A 13,736-nucleotide genomic window follows, 5' to 3' on the forward strand; every position below is an offset into this window, starting at 1 on the left:
CAGCGATCCATTACGGGAGTAGTCATTGTATTGTAAAACACACAGATAGAATCCTCTAGTGTGAAACAGTCACAGAAACAATACAATTTGAGAGGAGCTCACAGACCACTATTTCACAAAACCTAACGAGTGCAAAATGTCTAAAAACTGCTTGGCAGTAGATGTTCACATTTAGAACAAATCAGCTGGCAGGGAAAGGGTTAAATATTTTATTATTCTTGGCACCTTTGTACCATTGATCTCAAAATCAAAAAAGTTACCTGTTGGTCAGTCAACAAAACTGCCAACATTAAACCAATGAGTACATACAAAAAAGAAATGTGGCTGCTGGAAATAGCTACTAGTTGAATATAAATGGTAATTCTGATAGCAATACACTGGTAAATATTACCTATATTTTACTAAATCTAACCCTATTCTCACACAAGCTCTCCCTCTACCAATGCTTAAGCCTAACCACCCCCCTCCCCATGATGCTTACTCTAATCGCCCATCACTGATGCCTAATCCTGACCGACAACTCCACTGATGCCTAATCCTAACCAATCAACTGACCAATGCCTAACCCTAACAAACCTCATATTGATTCCTAACACTAATCCACCCCCCCCCCCCCCACAGCAAACCCGTCAATAACCGAGCCACCTTCACTGCAATAAAGCCATGATACACATAAGATATATGGTGCCAGAAAGTTTTGGTGCTCCACTGGCGCCCATGTTATTTGCAGCTATAAAGGGATTTTTGAGCACCTCAAGAGCCATGTAAAATAGCAGGGCCCCAACGCCAGTACTTCTGAAGACTCCAAAGGGAAAGACAATCCTCATACCATAAAACATACCATGAAGGTATTAGAAAAAGGTCTTTTCTCCAAGATAACCACTGTAAATGTTCAAAACAAATCCTCAACTTTCAATGGCTCCAGGCTATGAGTAAAGACACACCACTGTCTGAGACATGTCAGCCTTTTTGTCTGTCTTGCTTTGCTATTTAATAAAAGTGGATTCATTTTTACTGGAGCCGTTGAAGACTTGCTGATTTGTTTTGAACATTTACTTCTGAAGATTTGCAGAGGAGGGCTGAAGATGTATTTTATCAAGTGGTGAAAGAACTTCACCACGGGTGGAACTATAAGACAAAGAAAGGACTGGGAGCTAGTGATGATCATAATCTGCTAATTATGATTCCACTAAATTTCACATAAAATTTTGCAATTGCTGCCATACATAATTACGATTTGGAAATTCAGTTGATTTAACAGAAACCATTTATAATTTTGCGTAATTACACAAAATGATGAATGGATTTCTGTGAAATCAATTTAATTTTTAAATCATAAATATGTATGGCCGTAATTGCGAAATGTGCACAAAATTTAGCAAAATTGTAATTTGCAGATAACGATCATAACTACTTTCTGGTCCTCTCTCTGTCCCATGGTTCCAGCCCTGGTGAAGTTCTTTCATCACTTGGTGGAACACATCTTTGGCCCTCCTTGGGCAATCTACAGAATTAAATGTTCAAAACAAATCAGCAAGTCTTCAATGGTTCCAGTAAAAAACTTTTATTGTATAGCAAAGCAGGACAGGCATTTTGGTAATTATACCATGTATGAGCTTTTGCTATTAACCTCTAAAGTTGGCACAAAATTACGTAAAAACTATGCAAAATTACACATCATTGGTTCCTGCTAATGGTTACAAACTGATTAAGATTAAATTAAGATTAAAATGTAGCATTAAAAATTTGCATCATAATTGCGAATTATGATGCACAATTATGAATATGCAAAATGTGTGCTCATTACTACTGAGAAGACTCCATGGGATCAAGAGCCTTTCCTCTTCTTGGGTAAGTATCAAACAATTTTTTTTTCTTTTTACCCCGTGTCACATTTACTTTATTCAATAGAAAACCTACATATTTAAAAACCATCATAAGTGACAAGACAATATACTCTGTACAGCACTGCAGAAGATGTTGGCAATATATAAATACTAAATAATAATAATAATATTTGGCTTAAATGTGAGACTTTTTTTATGCTTGCATATTAGTAGTTTCAGTTTTCAATAACAACCCTAAACAACATCTAAGAGTCTTTCTAGAACAAGATATCTTACCCTGTTCCCATGACATATATTTATTAGTGTGCTTACTAAATCACACACCCTTGGACCCCTAAAATCCACAATAATCTCCACAATATTATCATGGAAATTAAAATCTATGTAGCGGATATCCATTTCCCACTATATCAGCGATTTTGTAACTGAACAACAATACATTTTTAGCGGGCTTGCATCAATACATAAGAATAGTCTTGGTGTAAAGGAATCACAGAATTCTGTGCCTGACTAGTTTATAAGTCGGCACAAAAAGCAAACAGTAACATTTATTGCATTCCTTCACACCTCCACATCTTCATTAATATTACTGCAATCTCACATTATTTGCCTGCAACACCTGCTCTGGTGAGTGTGCTGGGGTTATAAATATAAGGCAAAAAAGGGGGAGAGGACAGAAACCCCTTACAAAAAGCACCACTCAAGACAAAAATATCAATTTAGAAAAATCATAACAACTTTATTTCATAGATATTCGACATACCAAAACAGCACAAACAATTTAAAATCATCTAAAAAACACACGCAAACACACTAATATCAATAATGACCTAGCCAGAGTGTAATAATATGATCATGTAAACCTGCAAGATATAATAATCATTAGTAATATAACCTTTATCCTAGGTAATAATATATTCCATGAGCGGTTCAGATAATAAGCCCCATCATGGGTGAACCCGGGTTCAGTATGTATCTGTGCAAGAGAACTGTGCAAAAGAGCTATAAAGTGACTGTAAATGACAAGTACAAATTAATAATGATAAGTCACTCACTTAAACATGAAAACACTAGTGAAAAGATCAATCAACAATATGTTATATGCGCCAAAACCATGGATGTGCAAAGGATATATATAAATATAAATAAATATTAAAGTGCAAACAGTGCTATCAAAACTAAAATGTACACAGTAGTAGGTCTAGTGAGAAAAGTCAGGATCAGCCCATATAGACGGTGCAATAATTGAGTGAAAAACATAGGAGATACTTAGCCGCAGGGGCGGATTTACCATAAGGCACTCTAGGCACATGCCTACAGGCACCTGATGATGGAAAGGCGGCTCACTCCCCTCTCCAAGTGCCTCCCTCTTGATTACCTATGCAGAGTCCCGAGCAGAGCATAAATAAGAGGTTACTTACCCGGGACTCAGCATTGCACTGATGTGATCTCCCTACAGTCGAGGGCAATTCTAGCTAATTAAAGTGAGGTTCCATTAGCTACCTAATACTTGGGGGCACCTCTAGCTACTTAAAGGGACTCCAAGCAGTGCAGAAACTATGGAAAGATGCATACCATTTTGAAGCTCTCTTTCTCCTCTTTCCAAAGACACATAAACCGCCACCCTACGCCTTTTAGTTTTCGCTATTTTCGCGATCAAAATCGCGGTGGCCGTGATTTCCATTGCGAAAATAGCAAAAACTAAAAGGCGTAGGGCGGCGGTTTATATATCGTTGGAAAGAGGAGTAAAAGAGCTTCAAAATGGTATGCATCTTTCCATAGTTTTTGCACTGCTTGGAGTCCCTTTAATACTGATGATAGCTCTGGCTACATAATACAAAGTGGCAGCTGTATCTACCTATGATGGATAAGGGAGAAGCGACAGCTGGGACAGCCAGCACACTTGGGGTGTGAATCGGCAGGAAATCTGTGCCTATAGGCTCCTGTGATGTAAATCTGGGCCTGCTTAGCCGGGTAGTAAGGTGCAGGAAATTGGCTAAGTCAGATGGAGGATCTCCTCAAAATAGGTCCCACATGCTCTGGGGGCGTAACCCCACTGTGAAAGGAGAGGAGGAAAGCCGCCGTTCACCCATGATGGGGCTCATTATCTAAACCCCTCATGGGATATATTATTACCTAGGATAAAGGTTATATTACTAATGATTATTATATCTTGCAGGTTTACATGATCATATTATTACACTCTGGCTAGGTCATTATTTATATTAGTGTGTTTGTGTGTGTTTTTTAGATGATTTTAAATTGTTTGTGCTGTTTTGGTATGTTGAATATCTATGAAATAAAGTTGTTAGGATTTTTCTAAATTGATATTTTTGTCTTGAGTGGTGCTTTTTGTAAGGGGTTTCTGTCCTCTCCCCATTTTTCTTGCATAATATTACTGCAATGACACATTCATTCCACAGAAGACATCCTACAGATCAAAATATTTGGTGGTGTTGTGTATATACAGTTAGGATAAAGCACTCTCAACAGTAAACTTAAATCACTCTCGACAGTAATGCTGAATATAAATTTGCCTTCTTAAAACAGAAAATATTAGCAATAATAACAATTAGTAAGAGGCTATTTTGATTTCTTCAATTCCCTTATACTAGTGGTTTGGGGTCACCATGAGCTAGATGGGTATACTCAACTCAGTAGTACACGCAGAAAGCTACATAAGACAACTGTCACAATTAAAAATTCAGTTCTAAAACCAGTTTCTTTGTTAACCACAAGGATAAACAAATGTATGTTTGAGTAATGGTGTCTATTAAAAAACTGAATATAAGTATATAGAGAGGATTGTTTTTGTCTTAGGGACAATGGAAACAAACTTTAAAGTGAACCAGAGATGAAGCACCCTCATGTATTTTACCATATATATCAGTGGTAACATTAGAGAAAGCACCTACCCTGCTCTCTGTTTCATTCTTTACTGCTCAGCCTGCTTCTTATCAGCCCTGATTAAATCCCCGACTGAGCGTTTAGTCTGGCTTGGCTCAGGAATCATTATAGCTGAGTCATTATAGCAGAGCCACAAGGGGGCAGACTTGGGCTTGAAAAGACAACAGAGAAGACAGACTCAGCTATAATGATTCCTGAGCAAAGCCAGACTGAATGCTCAGTCAGGTATTTTATCAGGGCTAATAAGAATCAAGTTGAACATTGAAGAATGAAACAGAGAGCAAGGTAGGTGTTTTCGCTAATGTTCCCACTGATATATATGGTAAAATACATGAGGGTGCTTCGTCTTTGGTTCCCTTTAAGCGTACAGCAGTACATATGAGTTAAATAAAGAACTTCATATTCAGCCAACAGTGCGATGCTCACTTGCATGATTTTGTCAGTTTGTGCAGTGCATGTAATATGTGTCTGCTAAGATCTGGCTTAGTCTAAAATAAGCTAAAAAAATTCTGTAAGGCCCGGTTCACATTAGCGGTGGCCTTCCGGAATCGCCGTGCCGGAGCCGGACCGCTTTCAGAATGGACGGAACGGACGCACGGCATGGCAATGAAAGCCTATGCGTCCGTTCACATGCGTCCGTTCTGCCGGACCGGAGCCGGACCGGATCCGGGCCGGATCCGGACTCCGGCGTCCGTTCCAACATGCGCTATTTTTTGGTCCGGCTCCTCCGGCAGCCGTATCCGGAGCGGAGCCGGACTGCACCATCCGGCCAATACAAAGCAATGAGAGCCGGAGAGCGCACAACACACTGGCTACAAAAACCGGACGTTCTACCCCACTTCCTATGCATTTTGGATGGGGACCACATGGGCCCAGCGAAGAGTGGGGCAGCAGCGATTTCATGCAGGAGCTCTTTTTGCCAGCAACATGTCTGATATGTCTGAAGGAGGCGAACAACAGAGAGAATTCCCAGGTTTACGAGTAAAAAATGCCTGGATCCATGGTCCCAACTGCAGTCTCTGTATTCACGGATGGTCTCCACACGTCCACCTGTCTCCAACAATGACCCCAGACCCTTCTGCTGACCTCCCAGACCCCAGGTAATTAAAAGGATGTTATCTCCTTAAGAAACCGGATCCGGACCGCAACCGTGTTCACACCGCACGGAAACCGGATGCAAACGGACCGGATCCGGATAGGAACCGTACGGATCAGGTCCGGTCCGGATACGGTGCGGTCCGGACATCCGGTGCGGTTTTTACTAAACCGCAAGTGTGAACGGGGCCTAAAACCTAGCATGATACAGAACAATATCAAGTTTTAACCAAATCTCAGTGTTAGAGACAATGTAAATACACTTTTAGTGTACAGCAGTAAATATGAGTTAAATAAAGAACTTCATATTCAGCCAACAGTGCAATGCTCACTTGCATGGTTTTGTCAATTTGTGCAGTGCATGTAATATGTGTCTGCTAAGGTCTGACCTAGTCTAAAATAAGCTAAAACATTTTTCAAGAGACTCTGTAACAACATTTTCAGCCTTATTTCTTCTATCCTATAAATTCCTATACCTGTTCTAATGTGGTCTGTCTTACTGCAGCCTTTCCGAGTAGCACAGTGGCTGTATTATCTCTGTTATATAATCTAATCTTCTTTCCTCTGATGGCTTTGTCGGGCTCAGGCACTCAGGCAGGAATCTGCTGCTCTGCTTATAATAGGATAGAAGCTATACACACCCTCTCCAGGCCCCCTGCAGGCCCTGTATGAGTCACAGACTGAGCTCCTCACGGCCTATCACATGCCATGTCTTTTGTTTGTAAGCACTGCTTAAAACTGGCAATTACAATCCAGGATTGCAGCAGGGAGTGGCAGAAACAGCACAGAGGGGCCCAGGAGAACATAATGAATAGAATGGTATGCTTTTTATTGTAAGAATTTTAGAGTACAGATTCTCTTTAAAACCTAGCATGATACAGAACAGTATCAAGGTTTAACCAAATTTCACATCCTTTCTGTGTCTTTCTGATATATGCTGCAGACCTACTTGCTGGGTGCACAGAATTATGTCTTCATTGAAAGTGAGTTAGCAGTTTCCACTTACTCTATATGAGTTGGATGGGAAATCATATTTCATATGTGTTATGACTCAACAGCTGTCAAAAGGTAGAAATAATTCACTTTTTCTTTCAAATTTCCCGCTATCACAGTGATTGTTATAACACTGTTGACCTCAAAAGCAGCAAATGTTTTTAAACAGGGAGATTTGTTGTTTACAATTTTGCAATGTACAAATAGATAACTGTGTGACTTACCTGACCCGGCTTAGCATTTTCACATACAAATGTATTATAATGTTGTGCAAATACTGGTATATGATCATTAATATCCAGAATTTTAATATAAACTTTAACACTTCTGGAAAGTCTAGGATTTCCTAGGGGGGGAAAAAGACAAAGAAAAATGTAGATGAGAACAAGAATGTATAATAAAAATGCTTGGATAACTAGATAATGCAGACTTTTTTTATCCTTTAAAGGGAACCTGAGATAAATACCGAAGCTGTCATTGTCATTCTCTAATAAACAATGTCAACTGCCTGACTTCTGTGCTTATGTTCTGCCTCTAATTCTCTGAGGTAAGTTTTACACCTGGCCCTTGCATTTGCGGTGTGATGCTGTGTCCCATTGCACTGCAACACATAACATTACATTCATATGCCTCTGCGGCAGAGTAAACCAACAAGGCTACATGCATAGTGCTGATCCCCCCCTCACGCCCTTTCCTGTCATTTTTTTATTGCGCACCAGGGCACCAGGGCCATGTCTGCTGAGCACACATCCTATTCCCATTGGATGCTAGTCAACACTTGTTAGACAAAAACTAAAAAACTAAAATAGCATAGTGGTAGACAAAAACTAAAAAACTAAAATAGCATAGTGGTTTGGTCACGGACCAGGAATCAAACTTGTTTGACAAAAACTCAGTATGACAACCAGGCAATTGCAATTGTTTATAAGGGAATAAAGATGGCAGCTTCTGTATTCTGCTCACTTCACATTCCCATTAAAATTGTTAAGGAAATAAATACAAATTAAACTGATAAAACATGTAGATCAAGTAGTATTATCTACTGATCACTCACAGTATGAGTGTAACGATTGGTGGCAGCAACACAGATATTTCTGATTATTGGTGATCTGCAGTATCACCAATAATACAGATGCTATACTTGATTATTTGGTGATCTGCAGAATCACCAATAATACTAGTATAGCTAGACACAGGACACCCAATGTGGTATAGTGTTTGGTGCAACAGTAATCAGAGAGGTTATCTCCCGAGAAGTGGGAGATACAGACACTACTGCAGCCCAGGATTCCCTAAAGGGGCAGGGAATCAGACTGCACTGCAGCCAGTGGACCTCTGAGGGGCAGAGTCCCACTGACTGTGCTGCCAGGTAACGATATGTAATGGAATGAGTGATTCAGATAGACCTGCAGCCGAGGATTTCCTGAGGAGCAGGAAATCAGACTGTACTGCAGCCAGTGAATACCTGAGGAGCAGGGATCACTGACTGGAGTAATGTGATGAGGATTGGTCTGCAGCTAGGGATTCCCTGAGGAGCAGGGAATCAGACTGTACTGCAGCCAGTGGACCTTAGAGAGGTAGAGACCCACTGACTGTGCTGCAAGATGGTCTCCAGAGGAGCCGGTGACCATGAAGAGCAAGTGTCACAGATGTACAGTAAGGCTGATCACCCAAGGGCTAGGTGACAGCCAGAAAGGTCAGACAAGCCAGGTCGGCAACACACGGACAGATAAAGTACAGAGGCGGAAGACTGATTCGGTATTCAGGTACAGGCAATGTTGGCAACAGATAATCAGATGGGCAGAAGTACCGAATCAGAGAACAGGACAGTAGTCAGGAAAGCCAAAGGTCATAACAGGTAACAGTAACGTATCTCAGTCCTAGTCTTAGGTGTGAGGTCCTTGGTCTCAACACCTGGGATCTAGTCTAACAGATAATCAGTAGCGATGTAGCAATCTCCTAGTCTTAGGTGTGAGGTCCTTGGTCTCAACACCTGGGAACTAGTCAAAAACATAAACAGTAGTAAGCAATAGTACTTTAAAGCTATCAACGGAATCTGACTCAGTGTGAATTCCCAGCTCCGGCTGGTTCTAACACACTGTGGGATCTGACTCAGGTCTGAGCGCTCACACGTAAATGTTCGCAACAGCAGACCACTTGCAACTGACAGGCAAGTCCTATATATACCAAAAGCGCTCCACAGCGCCGCCCCAGTCACTCAGCCAATCCGGAGCATAGCTGGAGTCAGCTGATCGGCCTGATCAGTTGACTCCCCTTCTACTAGCATAAAGGTCCTGTCGCCTGGCGCGCGCGCGTGTAGCTCTCCATCTGTGTGCACTAGAAGGACCAGGCAAACCAGCATCATGTTGCTGCGTGGCAGAAGCCGCCGGCTGGGACGCGGAGATAGCCGCCATGCCGCTTGCCCATGTGGCGGCATCTCCGCTATTCATTACAATGAGATTGTAACGTGAACCTGAACACAACACTGGAAAGGACCCCACCTGCATTTAGCATGTAAGTAGCACTGTCACGTACTATTGTTAAAAAATCCTACCTCTTCCAATTTCTGCAGAACTCCACTGCATATCAAAAAAACATAGCAATGCTGCCCTAGAGCAGCCTTACTCACTAATGATGCATGCTCATTGGGAACTTTCAAAAATCACCTCCAGTATATTTGCATTTATACCTCCTATACACCCCAAATAAAGGTGGGAAGGGAACCTCTGTGCAAATATCAGTCCGTCTAGACCCACTGGTTCACAAGATAGGTTCTTACATTCTGTCTCAGGAACCAGTGGGGCTGCAATCTGGCACTGATGTAGTCCTGGCACTGATGTAGTTCCCTACCCTAATCATTTGGAGTTTATAGATGATATAACTGTGGAGATATTACCTGCAGCATAATAGAATAGGATATGTGACAGGCAGCACAGGTTCATACTGTGCATGTGGAGCAGCGTAAATCTTAGGGCAGCACGATCATACACAGCACCAGGAATATCTACTCTGTTGACATCTTATATATATATAATACAACACTAAAGGGGTTACAGAACCCTCCTCTAGTAAGTTATATTAGGAATGGAATGTAATAAAAACAAAGAATTATGCCTACACAGCCCTAGAAAGAAGTTAAAATACACACACACGCAAACACACACACACCACGCACACACACACACACACACACACACACACACACACACACACACACACACACACACACACACACACACACACACACACACACACACACACACACACACACACACACACGCATATATATTTTTCTTTATAAATAGCGTCACACATCATAAATCTTTAGGCAAGACTTTAGACAAGACTCCTAAAATATGTTGCTGATCTGATCACCATGTCACCATATTGTCACTTTTAAACTGCAACCATAGTGGCTAGGGTTAGAAATAGAGATGTTGCGAACTGTTCGCTCGGCGAACATCTCTGGGGCCTTTACTACTTACGGGTCACTCTGACCCGAAGTAGTACGCCCGCGCTGCCCGGTGAAGCGCGTTCTAGATCGCGCTCCTGTTGCCGGGCACTCTCTGCGCATGAGCGTGACGTCGTTCATGACGTCACGCACATGCGCAGAGAGTGCCCGGCAACAGGAGTGCGATCTAGGATGCGCTTCGCCGGGCAGCGCAGGCATACTACTCCGGGTCAGAGTGACCCGGAAGTAGTAAAGGCCCCATGTATTCAGAGATGTTCGCCGGCGAACGGTTCGGGAACCGTTCGCCACATCTCTAGTTAGAAATGAGCTAAAATAATGTCAAACGACTAAACATTAATATTAATTAAACTCATCCCTTTTTTTTTTACTTCTGTAAACCCCTCACAGCTGTGGGCTGTATCATTTGGGTGAAACTAAATTACCAAATAGTCCAAGAACTGATTTTTAATTAAAGATGGAAATGAACTGTAACATTCTGTGTGTAACTATATACACATAATTTCCATGCTATGTATACATCTTGGTGCACTATATTGGTTCTGGCGTGTCATCTGCACCATAATTCTCAATTTGCAAGTGTTCTTTTAGAGAAGAAAAATTCATACACATTCTGTTATTCAAAATGGTGGTTATTTTGAGGTAATTTAATAATACATTTAAATTATGGTATGGCAGAAATCGCGACAAGCAAAAATAAACATTCAGCATCCTACATTGACAATACATATATATATAGATACTACCATCAGATTACAAAATGGTAACTTAGTCTCAGACTTCTACAAGAAACACACTGACCGCAACACACTTCTTTGCTATGAGAGCTTCAACTTACCTGCTGTCTTCCACTCGGTTGATAGGAGCCAAATACTAAGAGTAGATAGAATAGTGTCTGATGACAATCTGATTGAGCAACAAAGGCAGCAGATGGTTAGAAAACTCTCACAGCGAGATTATCTTACCACATTGATAAAGGAGGAGCTTGAGAGGCTTAATGACCCCAACAGTGCTGGGCAAGAGCATACAGAAATGGGTTCACGCTTACCCTTTGTTCGTCAGTACCATGGCTTTTCCAATAAAGTACTTTCATGTATCAAAAGGCATTGACACATTCTGGGCAGTGCATACCCGGAGGTTCCAAAGTACAGCACTCCGCCAATCCCTGCCTACAGATGTAATAAAACTGTGGGCAGTAGATTGGTTAAGGCTGACTTATCACCTGTTTTCAAAAGCACTGCCTCTCTTACAGGCACCAAACGAGTGGGATCTTATCCCTGCCAATCTTGTAGCGAATGCCAACATATGATTAAAGGTACTTCTTTTGGTGGGGAATTCGAGATAAGACATTTTTTGACCTGCCAGAGCTCCTATGTTGTGTATTTACTCACTTGCCCTTGTGGCCTTTACTATGTGTTTAAGAGCACACAGAAGGTGCGGGACCGCATCACACAACATTGGAGCTCTGTCAGGAGCAAAACCTCTGACTTGCCTGTAGCCAAACATTGGCGCACTGCAGGCCATAGGGATGTTGACCTTACATTCTTGGTCATTGACTGTGTACCAAAACCAAGATGAGGGGGTCAGGATACTCTACTTCAGAAAACGTTAGGTAATGTGGATTGATAAATTGGGATCTTTATGTCCTGGTGGTCTCAATAAAGATTTTTATCTTTATTTGTTTCTATAAATTTACAGATTGTAAGAATCGATTATACGTATGGAACCTATGGAATGACTGGATACAGACTAAATGGACTATATTATGGACTCTGTTGCTTTAAAGCTAAGTGTGAAACTAACACTTCCTTTTTTTCGTATGTGGGTGTGATTTTCATTACCATAATGTAATTTGCAGTCTGTCAGGTATATATTAACTAGAGATGGCTCGAACCTCCGATTTTAGGTTCGCGAACCTTTAAAGCGAACTTCAGCAAAAGTTTGGGTACGTGCGAACTTTGCGAACCACAATAGACTTCAATGGGGAGACGAACTTTGAAAACTACAAAAATGTATGCTGGCCACAAAAGTGATGGAAAAGATGTTTCAAGGGGTCTAACACCTGGAGGGGGGCATCGTGGAGTGGGATACACGCCAAAAGTCCTGGGGAAAAATCGGGATTTGACGCACAACAGCGTTTAACCTCCTGAGCGGTCTGGACGAGCTCAGCTCGTCCAGTACCGCCGGAGGGTGTCGATCAGGCCCTGCTGGGCTGATTCGTTCCAAATAAAAAGGAGCACACGCAGCCGGCACTTTGCCAGCCGCATGTGCTACCTGATCACCGCCGTGGCGCGGCGATCTGCCGCGTGCAGCGGCAAAAGAGGGTCCCCCCAGCCGCCTGAGCCCAGCGCAGCCGGAATAAACAGTTCCGGCCAGCGCTAAGGGCTGGATCAGAGGCGGCAGATGTCAGGACGTCGGCTGACGTCCATGACGTCACTCCACTCATCGCCATGGCGACGAGGAAAGGGAAACAAGGAAGGCTGCTCATTGCGGCCTTCCTTGTTACTTCTGATTGCCGTAGTGGGCTTTCATGCAGCCAACTTTTAGTTGGCTGCATGTAATAGTTTTTTTTTAATTAAAAAAAAAACCTCCCGCAGCTGCCCTGGCGATCTTAATAGAACGTCAGGGAGGTTAAAGGGCAGAAATCACATTGCAATGCTAAATTGGAGGCATAAAGTGCTTTAAAACATCTTGCATGTGTATACATCAATCAGGTAGTGTAATTAGTGTACTGCTACTGCTTCACACTGACACACCAAACTCACTGTGTAACGCACAGCAAACAGCTGTTTGTGTGGTGAAAGCCTTGCTAGACTAGTGTGCACCATGGCGAGAGTGCAGGCCATGGCGGTTTTCAAGCCCATATGGTCACCGGGCTGTGGTAGCTCAATGATAGAACAACAGTAACTGTCCAGCAGATTGAATTTGGTCTGTCCACAATGAAGCAACAACCTTATTATCTTGGGTGTGCCCCCCCCCCACACTCATATAGCCGGCGGTCATTGCTTCATTGTGATACCAAAGCTCCTTCACCGCGGCAAGGTAACGATCACAAAGGGCAATTGACACATGTACATGCCTTTTGTTTTGTTGTTGCAGCCCCAGTGCATCCAGAAAAATTAGGCAGGCATGTACACGCACCAGAAAAATTAATAAATAAGTAGTCCAGGGGTTCATCGCTGCTCAGACTGTCAATGTTTCTTTCTCTACTATTGTTAAAGAAAGCGTATAGCCAGGGAATCAGGGTTCGATTGTGGTCCGGAGTGGAAGCCTGAGAAACGGCTACCACCACACATCCAAGGAAGGACACAATGTGCTGTATAAGTAATGTGCCTGCCCTGACCGTGCTTTGCAGACCAGGCATCTGTGGTCAGATGGACCCTTCACCCAACGCTGTGTGCCAGAGATGACATCACTTGCCTTTA

General features: G+C 42.3%; 1 protein-coding gene across 1 annotated transcript in view; it reads right to left on the reverse strand.

The window, feature by feature from the left end:
- LOC137518634 (cadherin-9-like) overlaps positions 1-13,736 on the reverse strand; it is a 232,326-nt gene that overhangs the window by 48,990 nt on the left and 169,600 nt on the right. Inside the window, exon 9 of the mRNA XM_068236736.1 lies at positions 7,067-7,188. Coding sequence (XP_068092837.1) covers positions 7,067-7,188 — 122 coding nt within the window. The remainder of the gene's footprint in view (positions 1-7,066; positions 7,189-13,736) is intronic.

Source organism: Hyperolius riggenbachi, chromosome 5 (assembly GCF_040937935.1).
Source record: "Hyperolius riggenbachi isolate aHypRig1 chromosome 5, aHypRig1.pri, whole genome shotgun sequence".
Lineage (NCBI taxonomy): Eukaryota > Metazoa > Chordata > Amphibia > Anura > Hyperoliidae > Hyperolius > Hyperolius riggenbachi.